Here is an 11820-nt window from a genome sequence, read left to right on the forward strand (position 1 = left end):
TGTAAAGCATGAGAAACAATGAAAATATTTGCATAACACTGAATATAAAATGCTTCAAATTGACTCAATTATGTGAATCTTGCATTGCATCCTATAGTATAATTTATGCTGGCTATCCTTTAAATTAATCCATAACTGATTTCTACTAAATAAGTTAATCATCACAAAAGCCACTGAGCCATAACTATATATAACCAGCTCTTTGGTAATGTCACTTTCAAAGCATAGAATTTGCTGCAGATTACATTTAACAGGGCATGCAAGACTGGTCCCCAAAGAGAGATCAGTCAATCTAGCATTGATCAAGGTCCGCCAATTAAAAGTTAAAAGTTCAACATTCCATGTTCTCGTGGCGATGCATCCGACGCCTGCTATGAGACCGTCTGGTGCTATGACTCCGCCTTCTAGGTAGCGAGCTAGAGGCATGAGGGTGGTGAATCTCTTCGGTGTTCACTTGATGTCCGAGTATGCAATCAAATGGGTCTTCGGTTGACTCTAGAGCAACAGCAGCACCAACACCATTCATCTACAATTTTCAATACACAGCCTTGTAAAAGCAACTTAAACTGATTCTACTATAATGCAGTATGACAGACTAAACTGGATTTGTTTCTGATAAACGATGGTAGCAACGACTTCTTACGCTCTTATATACACTGGACTTGGTGTTCTTATATAATTCCTACGACAACGTTGCACAACGGAAAGATCACCAGGCCCCAGTGTCCATTGAACATCTTCAATGTTATATATAGAAGAAGCAGAGTACTCACATTAATTTGCTTTCTCTCAAGATTAGTCTTCCTTAGATCAGTTTTCTCTGAATGTGATTTCTTACTGGAAGAGTCATCACCTTCTACCTCGTGAGAAGAAAAAATTTCCCCATAGGTACTTCGAAAACGCCACCTCGGTTTCGGGTTGTCTGTTGAATCATCATCATAAACATTTTCAGAGTAAAAGTATTTGGAGACGAACTGCAATACAGGCGGATTATGCTGGTACTTCTTCAACATTCTATCATGAGAAAATACTACATCAGTACATAGTTAAAATGAATCATGCTGATAGCCTGATACTTCAATTTCAATCGTCATAGAACAGTACATCAGTAGTTCATACATAATGAAAAGAAAGAAATAACTGCAACGAGTATCGAAGGCTTTTATTTTAAAGGTAACTGAAACCTTTTCCTTTCAAGGAATATATGTCATTATTTTCTTTTTGTTTCATTTTCTTAACTACACAACTATGAAGTGCTCCTGTTATCAGTAGTTAAAGACTCGGAAGATAATATAGTTTCCTTGGATTCGCCAGGTTTCTCCCACATCCTTCACCAGTATAATAGTATGCCCACACCAGGATTACCTATTTTGTGCAACGAGTTTCCCATTAATTTAGTAGTTAGTTTAGTTTAAAGATGCATAAAATTCACTTATACCAGATTCATATATATTTTGAGAGAGGCTAGGTATGTGGTCAAGCCCAACATGAGGCAATACTATGAAATAAATAAATCAAGCTTTTAACCAGGCATACAAATGAACAATCTACTCTTTCTCGCTTTTGACTGGATGCCTACTACTTCCATTTTTCCATGTTATTCTCTGTGTGTATATATTCTTCTGCCATCAATTAATATATTTTAGTTGTTGTTCTTCTTTCCAACAAAGTGAACAGATTTAAGTGTCCAACCAGATTTAAGCATGTAGATATAGAGGATTAGACTTCAAACATGAAGTGATAATATAGCTCTCATTTTTATATTCCCACCAATTAAAATATGAATGAGATATAGTGATGCTTAGTATAAGTCCATGACGAGTGTGTACAAAAATTGCTATACTTAGTGGAAATATATGAAATGTATATATTTGAAGTGAAGTAAGAAACTCAGATCATTCTCTAGACAATAGCATACTTAAATGTTAAACGCTCTCCAGTGAGGTCAATTTCTTGCTATCTAGAGTACTCTAGACTACAGCATATTTTAAAGTTTAACACTCTTGCGGTGACAATTTCTTGCTATCTAAGGTTACATCAAGCACAACTATTCACATTTCTCAGTCATTCTTATTCTACTGAAGACAAGGAAAGAAGCTAAAGAAGAAGAAAAATCAGAGAACATATACATAGCATAACTGACCAGTCAACGTGTTCCTACTGCAAGTTGAATCCAGCAAAATAGCTCAGAGAGATAAAGATGTAGTACTAACTCGTTTAAACTCCTACGGCCCAAGTTATCATGTACAAAGCTACTCAAGGATTAAGATCTTGAGAACTCAATTATTTATCAAACGGGAACAGTATGACATATTCAGTCCTTGTCAAAGGTTTAGCATCTTTCTCATTCAAATATCCAGAATGCAAAGCAATTCGAATATCCAGAATATAGAACAATTTGAAATTCTTGAATTTGCTCCTTGGGCTATAGAGGTAGCTGTCATAAAGGATTATCGTTTATATTAATTATAGTTCCCCATTTTCACATGGTATGGTGACAAGTAATAACCTGCTAGAACAATCAGGCCAACTGATCAAACTTAGAAGGATGTCATTGTTCTAAGTTTGGTTAGGTGTTAAATTTTCAAAGCAAAGATGGAGGGGGGAGTGATTTTAACCCGTTAAACTCAGGAAAGAAATGATCCTGCAAATCTTACTAACAACCCCCACCCCAACCCCCAACCCCCACCTGCAGGCCGTTGGTTGCTTTTCTGAGAATAAGATATTGAAACGTATTTAAGATCCCCTTTGGAGTGCATTGCTTAAATTAAGTAAAGTATTCCTGATCTCCTTTATTCTATTTGTGGGAAAATGAACCTAGTCACGAAATGTTATCAATGAAAGAGGATGTATTTGGGAAAAAACAAAAAGAAAATATAACTTCAATGTAAAGTAGAGCAAGTAAGATTATCTGGGGGTGCTCAAGATTAGTATTTGGGAAAAAACAAAAAGAAAATATAACTTCAATGTAAAGTAGAGCAAGTAAGATTATCTGGGGGTGCTCAAGGTTAAGTTTCATCGTACTAAGTCATGCATGCATTCCCACTGTGAAGCACTTCATCTTTAGGGCTAAAAATCACCTTATTTACTTAGCCCCAAAATAAAAAAAAATTAAGAAGTGTGTTTGAGGACCTACATTTCCCCCAGCTCCTTTTGCAGACGAGTTCCATGCTGAGAGAGAATAAGTTCAACACCAGAATCCAAAGACTTGGCAAATCTCCACTTGCCATAGAACCAACCAGCACCTGGAGGTAGAAATTTTTGAAAAACTAAGCAATACACTTAGGAAAAGCAACCGAAAATGTTCTCTGTTTTGAAGCAGAAATCAATAGCTCTCCTACTAACTTGAGGCCAAACGAGTTTCTTGAACTAAGTATCCTAAATACAAAGATTGGCAGGCCTATCATAAACGGGACATATATAGTGCAAAACAGAGTTTACAAGTTTCCAGAGTTGCAAAAGCCCTTGAAATAAGAATGTCCATCTTTTTTTCTTTATACATGTAAAGGGCTAAAGGGTTGCTTCAGGAAATGTCAAACCGTTAATCAGAAAGCTAATAACTAACTAGTAAAAAAGAGGAAAGATAAAAATGAAAATGAATCTGGCTAGACAAACCATTGAATTCTTCGTTTAGCTTTTACTTCTTGCAATACTTGAAAATTTTTCCATTTTAAAAAGTAAATATGTGAATAAATTGAGCACTTGACAGGCATCCATCAAACTGCTTACTCATCATTTCAGAATTTACAAAACAGACACCAGACAGATAGATATTGTTGGTGGCCAATATGTAAGAGTAAAAGACAAGAACATGAGAAAGACAACTCCCTATCCTCTAGGGTAAGGCTGAGTAAGCTCTCTGATTTTATAGGTTTAAACAACAGTGAGGATCAGACTTTCTGGAAAGGGCAAACTGATGGTATTTTCACTGTTAAGGGATGCTACATCTGTTTATGAATGAGATGAACCGGTCAGCACAAAACTCTTGGAAGCAGATCTGGAATTCTAAAGCTCCTGTTGAAGTTATGTGCTTTGTATGGTTGGTTGCCAAGAAGGCTTGTCTAACTCGGGAAAATTTAGAAAAGAAAGGCATAAAACTTATTAATGGATGGTATTTCTGAGGAAATAGTTCTGAAGGCATCAACCGCCTTTTTTATACATTGCCATATTAGTTATTACTTCACACTTCACAGGTATGCCAAGATCAACATTAGAATTCCTTCTTTGCTGGAAAAGCAAAGGGCTGCCAAAACATTTTAAGAAGACTTGGAACACCATACCAGCGGCTATTTGGTCGTATATATGGATGAAAAGCACAAAAGACGCTTTGAAGACCAGAGAAGCTCAATCAGGACGATCATATCTGACTGTGTTCTTATGATTTCATTTTGGTGTAAACTGTACAGTGGAAGCATTGAAGATTCAGAATCACCGTTACAGTTTATGAAACGACTGTATAGATAGTCACCTAGTCAGGGTTGTCCTCACTTCTGTATTTGTTTTTGGTTATAATCACAACACTTTTTTAGTCCTGTTTTTCCTGGCATCAGTAATACTTACCTATTCGGAAAACAAGAAAGAGTAAGGTTGAAGATGAGGGTGCATTTTGACTTACCAACTGCAAGGTTGATGCGGAATAGGTTATGCAGTCTTCGAGTAACTTCAACAAAAACAAATTGAGATAATAATATTAGGGGCTTTAATGAACAATATATATGGGGAGGGAAGGCAATCACATAGCTAAGCAATACATAAAAGAAGTGAAAACATTAAAAAAGGAAAAGAAGTTGCTTTCCTGAGCAGCAAATATTCATCACAGATAATTTAGAAATAGCCCCTAAGATTTGTGAAATTAGTCATCCATATACTCTGTTAAAAGTTTGATTTTAAATGACTTCATAGATATACAAATGTACCATATATGCCCTTCATTTCTAACAAAGCTGCAACTGACATATTATCTAGTTCTCCATTTTAAATTTCCACGTAAATGAGACATATGGAAAATAAGAAAACGGGAAAGTCCATAGTTGACCCTAACTTTGCGAAATTAGCAATCTATTCACCCATTTAAATATTAGTCAGCTGACATGGAGACAACAACTATGCCTCAGTCCCAATTCCCAAATAAGTTGGGGTCGACTATATGAATTGAACCCCACTTCTTCATTTAAGCTCATTCCATTTCATCAAAAATAAGTTGAAGATATATGATAGATAATAATAATATAACAATAATAGAACTTCTGTAACAAGTCTAATACCTATTCTCAACAAGTAGACCACCTATATGAATCTTTTCTTTCTTTGTGTCGTATCTTTAGCTAAGTCTTCATTGATACCAAGGATTTGTAGATGTTTCGCGACAACTTTCCTCCATGTGATTTTAGGTCTTCCCCATCGCTTTTTAACACCTTCACTTACTATTGTTTCACACCTACGGACCAATGCATCTACATGTCGACGCACACAAGACATGTTCAAACCATATCAAGAAACCTTCTCGCATTTTATCCTCATGTGTGGTACTTGCACTTTCTGGCAAAAGTGGTCAATTTTAATCTAAAGTAATATTGCATGACGGCATGACTGCATATCTATCTTAACATTTGCATCTCCACAACACTCATCTTGGACCTTAGCAGCCCAACATTCACTATCATATAATGTAGTTGGTCTTATAGTTGTCCTATAGAACTTAACTTTCACTTTGATAGGCACCCTTCTATCACATTAAATCATGGTAGCACTTCTCCATTTCAAACATCTAGTTTTAATCCTATGAGTAACATCTTCATCTATCAATTCATTCTCTTGATAACATCGACCTAGATATCTAGATTGTTTGCATTTTGGCACCGCAATCTCGTCTAATCTCACCTTAACTTCTTTCTTCTCATGCTGACTAAACTTGCAATGCATGTATTCAATCTTACTACTACATATCCTAAAACCCTTGCTTTCTAAAGTACCTTTCTACAATTCAAACTTTTGATTGATACACTTGCTAATTTCAACCATTAACACAATATCATCAATAAATAACATACATCATAGGACCTCATCTTGAATTGTGTTGGTTAGCTCGTCATAACTAGGGTAAACAAGTAGGAGAGCTCAATGAAATCCCTGGTCTAAGCCTATTGTTAAGGGAAACTCCTTTGTATCACCTAATACTATTTTCACGCTAGTGACATCTTCTTCATTCATTTCCTTTACGACATTTATATTTAATATGAAGTCCTATAAAATGTGGTAAACCCCCATTTTGTATAAATTGAATATCATCAAAATGAACTCATCTGCTCCTAGCAACCAGTACTGCAACAATCCTTTAGCTTTCTGTCGTCACTACAACTACTCCAGCAACCATCCACCTCTCTCAAATTCATCTTCCCTCTTCCTCCATTTTCCCGTAGACCAGTTCTGCCAGCATCATCTACCTTTATGTTGCCACAACAACTACTCCAGTCACTATCTCAAACTAGTCTTCCCTCTTCCTCAGTTTTCAGGCAGAAAGACCTTATTCTAGAAAACATGAATGAATTCATTTTCAACCTTAACGTTTGAACACAACCCAAATAAAGGCTATACAATCTCATTACAATGTCAAGGTTTGACCTTTTTCTTGTTTGGAATCTTCTTGGACTAATCATCATTGCTGAGATAGCCACGTCAAATTTATAAACAAGAGAAGACCGAAAAAATGTCCAAAATCTTAACAGGTAGTTTCATACTTCCATAACCATCATCATTGTGTTCCCGTTCTTGAATAGATTTCGATAAAACTAAAGATTTTGGCCAGTTTAATTACTTCACTCTCTTCCAAAGTGAATAAAGAACAGCATATATGTCTCAAAATATAAAAATTGACCAATATTAAGAAAAAATTATCCAATGATACAAACAAATTTGACAAGTATACGTAGGACTTGTACCTAACCAAGTGGCAAGGGAAGCACCAATTGCACCAATGCCAAAATCTCTTACAGCAGATTGCTTCCATGAATTTAGTAGTTTACTTTCTTCAGTTGTCAAATTAACCTATGAATTTTAATAAGCATATTATATCTTCAAAAGGTTACTGAAATTTACAACGACAAAAATTTGAGTTAATGATAAGAACACACATAAATATCCCCTTTTTCATGTTTCATACTTAAACTAGGTGTGCGAGTTTTCTAGTTGAACTACCACCAACTATTTATCAAAATGCACCTCAATTATCAATTGTTCATATATGAAACTTAAACACCTATAGTTCAGTATAAAACTCGAAAAGATCAATTTTTTTGATCCTTCATCCAGATTTTTTATTACAAAGATTACACAGAACAAATGAAATCACCAAATTGATTAGGAAAAAAGAGAGAAAATTGGGTAGCCATTTCACCATGAAACATTTGGTGTCAGAAAAAATCAAACCTTTCTGGAGATGAGAAGTTCATTCAATTCCATGAGCGAGTCTGCCATTGTTGCGCCTAATTTCAGGGTCTGATCCGATCAAAGGTGGGTATAATGGTTCTTATAATATCCGGAGCGTAATCGGGGATCCGGATACAAATCGGGTCAACAAGTACAACTCTTTGGTACCATAAAAATTATTTTAAAATGACATGATATATAAACATATATTATTATTTTTAATTTAGTCCGGATGTCAACTTTAGATGTGTATAAATATATTTTAAATTTGTATAAAATTGAATATGTATTTTGCTTAACTCAATCGTCAATTGTCTCATAGAACACATATATTTACTTAGAGTGAACTTATTTTGAATTTATTTTTATTGATACTTACTCGATAACCCGACTGAATGGCCTTTTTAGAGACGTATCATAACTTCAATTCTAAGTGTGCATAAGTAAATTTTAAATTTATGTGTAATTGAATATATTAATATATGTATTATCTCATCAAACACGTATATTTACGTAATCAACTCATTTTGAAAATATTTTTCGTTGATATCCATCAATCATGATTGAGGCAACAATTTTGTCGAATTGTTTTGCATTCGTATTAACATGGACGTAAGAGGAAATATTGATAGTTCATGCTTCAAATAGGTCTTGCATTGACTATCCAATGGATCATGGACTAAATAATCAAGGTTCGAAAAAATTATATCTAGAAGACTGTCGTTTTCAGAATCTATTCTTCAAGTCACGTCTTTTAGTTTTGGGGTTGAAGTATAGTACCTTTTGAGTTGTTTTTATCCAAAGTTCTTCTAACTCTAAACAGTTTTAGTATTTCTTGAATTGAAAAGACATTTAACTCTATTAAAAATATATTTTGTGTCATCAAAGTCAAAATCACTAGCATATTTATGAATTTGATAGAATTTAATATATATATTTGACACATACAATAAAAAATATATTCATTATATTTCTTCACAATTAAAATCTAAAAAAATATGAATATAGTACACATACGTTACCTCCACCTTTCGGCTGAAGAAAATCATTTTTAAAAGGGAGAAGGGCCTAAAATACCCTTAAAATATTAGAAATGATACAAAACTATGCTTCATTCACTTATTGGCTCCAAAATACCCTTGTCATCCACGGGTTCAAAATTGACCACTTATCTAAAAGTTTTAAATTTAAATTGTTTAAATATCTTTTAAAATACATGGCACTCAAACATTTGTTATAATTTAACTTATTGATATAATTTATAAATAAATCACTACCCACCCATTACTAATTAAACATTATGTTCATCTTAATTATTACTTTGTCTCAATTATGTGATGGTACTTGATAGATAATTTTTTTTTTAAAATAATATAATAAAGTTTTAATATTTAAAACAAATCATAAATATTTATTTTAAAAAAACATGAATTAATTCGGGATATGCTACTTCTTTACTTTAATCGTAAATTTCGAATTCAAGCTTGAAAAAGAAGGCTATTGAAAGCGTCCTCTCAAATATGCGGCTCAACCTAAATTAGATTGGGGCTTCATTCGGACTCGAACAATTTCGTCTTGTTTTAGTAGTGTTTAGGACGATTTTGATAGTAAAATTGATTTATTAATTGGGTGAGATCTAATTATTAATGAGTGGGTAGTGTGTTGATTTATAAATGATATTAATAAATTAAATTATGATAAATATTTGAGCGCCATGCATTTGAAAAAAATATAAAATAGTTTAAATTTAAAATCGTTATATAAGTGGTCAATTTTAAAGTTAAAGGTGGATGGAGGTATTTTGAAGTCAATAAACCGATAAAAAGAATATTTTGGAGTTGGATGAAGTATAGTTTTGTACCATTTTCAATATTTTGAGAGTATTTTACACCTTTTTCCGTTTTTAAAATTCAACAAAATATTTTTTTTCCAAAATGCAGAGCTCACATTCCCTCCAATGAATACCAGTATATCAAACACCCCAAAGTCTCCATTGTAGAGCTTCCCAAGCACCTTTGCTCTTCTTCCCTCCACATGCCATGGCTATAATGACCCACCCCTTCACCACCCCACCCACCACCCACCCCAACACAACCCGCATCCACCTATCCACCTCCATCTCCAAAGCTACTTCTCTCCCTCAGCTCAAACAAGTCCACACCCAAATCCTCCGTCAAAACTTGTCCGATTCCGATTCCGGTTCCCTCCTTTTCGACCTCATTGTTTCGTCAATTCCTTTACCTTCAAGCCTTCAATATTCGCTGTCCATCTTCTCCACTTTGCAAAACCCACGAACCCATCTCATCAACAAGCTATTTCGTGAACTCTCACGTTCTAAGGAACCCCATAATGCGTTATTGTTTTTGGAGAATGGTAGAAGAAATGGGTTGGAAGTTGACAGGTTTAGCTTCCCGCCATTGCTGAAAGCTGCGTCGAGGGCGTTCGCGTTGCGTGAAGGGATGGAGATTCATGGGTTGGGTTGTAAGCTTGGGTTTATTTCTGACCCGTTTATTCAAACTGCTCTGCTTGGAATGTATGCAAATAGTGGGCAAATTCAAGATGCGCGGTTGGTGTTTGATAAAATGTCTGAAAGAGATATTGTCACTTGGGATATAATGATTGATGGGTATGCTGTTATATCCCCATTTAATTATTACAGAAGTTGACTAATTTTGTTGCTGTTGTTGAATCATTTTTAGTTGATGAATTTTCAAAGATGTTTATTAAGTTTCTTAGTTATAGCTTGCTGACCTTTCTGCTGTGTGTTTCACAGTTACTGTCAGAATGGCCTTTTTGATGATGTATTGGTGCTGTTGGAAGAGATGAGGAGCTCTAATGTGGAACCCGACTCGAGAGTTTTCACAACCATTCTATCTGCTTGTGGTCAAACTGGAAACTTAGCTCTTGGGAAAGTGATTCATGAGTTGATATCAGAGAATAATATCATTGCTGATTCTCGTCTGCAAAGTTCTCTTATCAGCATGTATGCAGGTTGTGGCTGCATGGATTTGGCTCAGAATTTGTATGACGAACTGTCACAAAAGAATTTGGTGGTATCAACTGCCATGATTTCAGGGTACTCAAAGGCTGGGCAAGTCGAAGCTGCACGCTCTATTTTTAATCAAATAACAGATAAGGACTTGGTTTGTTGGAGTGCGATGATATCTGGCTATGCAGAGAGTGACCAACCACAAGAGGGTCTTAAGTTACTTGATGAAATGCAGGCATCTGGAGTGAAGCCTGACCAAGTAACTATGTTAAGTGTTATCTCAGCCTGTGCTAATCTCGGCGCATTGGATCAAGCAAAAAGAATCCATATGATTGTTGATAAGTACAGATTTCGAGAAGCTTTGCCTGTAAATAATGCCCTAATTGATATGTATGCCAAATGTGGGTATCTAGACGGAGCAAGAGAAGTTTTTGGTCGAATGCGAAGGAAAAATGTTATTTCGTGGACTAGTATGACTAGTGCACATGCCATTCATGGTGAGGCTGATCAGGCCTTGATGCTTTTTCGTCAAATGAAAGAGCCCAATTGGATTACGTTTGTGGCTGTCCTATATGCTTGTAGTCATGCCGGACTAGTTGATGAGGGACAACAGATCTTCTCATCAATGGTGAATGAGTACAAAATCACACCTAAACTTGAACACTATGGTTGCATGGTGGACCTTTATGGCCGAGCAAATCGTCTCAGAGAAGCCCTGGAGCTGGTAGAGAGTATGCCTATGGCACCAAATGTTGTCATTTGGGGTTCACTAATGGCTGCTTGTCGGATCCATGGTGAGTATGAACTAGGAGAATTTGCTGCTAAAAGGCTCCTCGAGTTAGATCCTGAACATGATGGAGCTTATGTCTTCTTATCAAACTTTTATGCTAAAGGAAAACGATGGGAAAATGTTGGGGAGGTGAGACAACTTATGAAACACAAAGGCATATTGAAGGAACGGGGTCACAGTAAGATTGAAATGGGCAATGAGATACACAAATTTTTAACAGCTGATAAGAGTCATAAACATGCTGATGACATCTATGCAAAGCTAGATGAGGTAGTTTGCAAGTTGATGCAGGTCGGTTATGCTCCAAACACTAGTGTTGTTTTAATTGATGTTGATGAAGACGAGAAGAAGGATATAGTTCTTTTGCACAGCGAAAAGCTGGCTCTTTGTTACGGATTACTGAAAAGTAGTAGGGGATCACCTATCCATATAATTAAGAACTTAAGGATCTGTGAGGATTGCCACAACTTTATGAAGTTGGCATCTAAGGTGTTTGAGAGAGAAATTGTTGTAAGAGATAGAACTAGATTTCACCATTACAGAGACGGTTCTTGTTCTTGTAAAGACTATTGGTAACAGCAATTTGTGAAATAGAATACATTGTATCATTTTGACC

General features: G+C 35.4%; 2 protein-coding genes across 2 annotated transcripts; one reads left to right on the forward strand and one right to left on the reverse strand.

The window, feature by feature from the left end:
* Positions 1-33: 33 nt before the first annotated feature.
* LOC101246471 (uncharacterized) lies at positions 34-7596 on the reverse strand. The gene is made up of 6 exons (XM_004247521.5): positions 7426-7596; positions 6939-7044; positions 4616-4660; positions 3137-3245; positions 774-1014; positions 34-526 (listed from the first exon to the last, which is right to left on the reverse strand). The coding sequence occupies exons 1-6, from the start codon at positions 7471-7473 to the stop codon at positions 332-334; spliced, it is 744 nt and encodes a 247-aa protein (XP_004247569.1). The 5' UTR covers positions 7474-7596; the 3' UTR covers positions 34-331.
* A 1741-nt stretch (positions 7597-9337) lies between these two features.
* On the forward strand, positions 9338-11818 carry LOC101250159 (pentatricopeptide repeat-containing protein At4g14820). Its single transcript, XM_004247616.4, has 2 exons — positions 9338-10051; positions 10199-11818. Exons 1-2 carry the CDS (start codon positions 9465-9467, stop codon positions 11778-11780), a joined length of 2169 nt encoding a protein of 722 aa, XP_004247664.2. The 5' UTR covers positions 9338-9464; the 3' UTR covers positions 11781-11818.
* The last annotated feature ends 2 nt before the right edge of the window (positions 11819-11820 follow it).

The sequence above is a fragment of the Solanum lycopersicum genome, chromosome 9 (genome assembly GCF_036512215.1).
Source record: "Solanum lycopersicum chromosome 9, SLM_r2.1".
Taxonomy (NCBI): Eukaryota; Viridiplantae; Streptophyta; class Magnoliopsida; order Solanales; family Solanaceae; genus Solanum; species Solanum lycopersicum.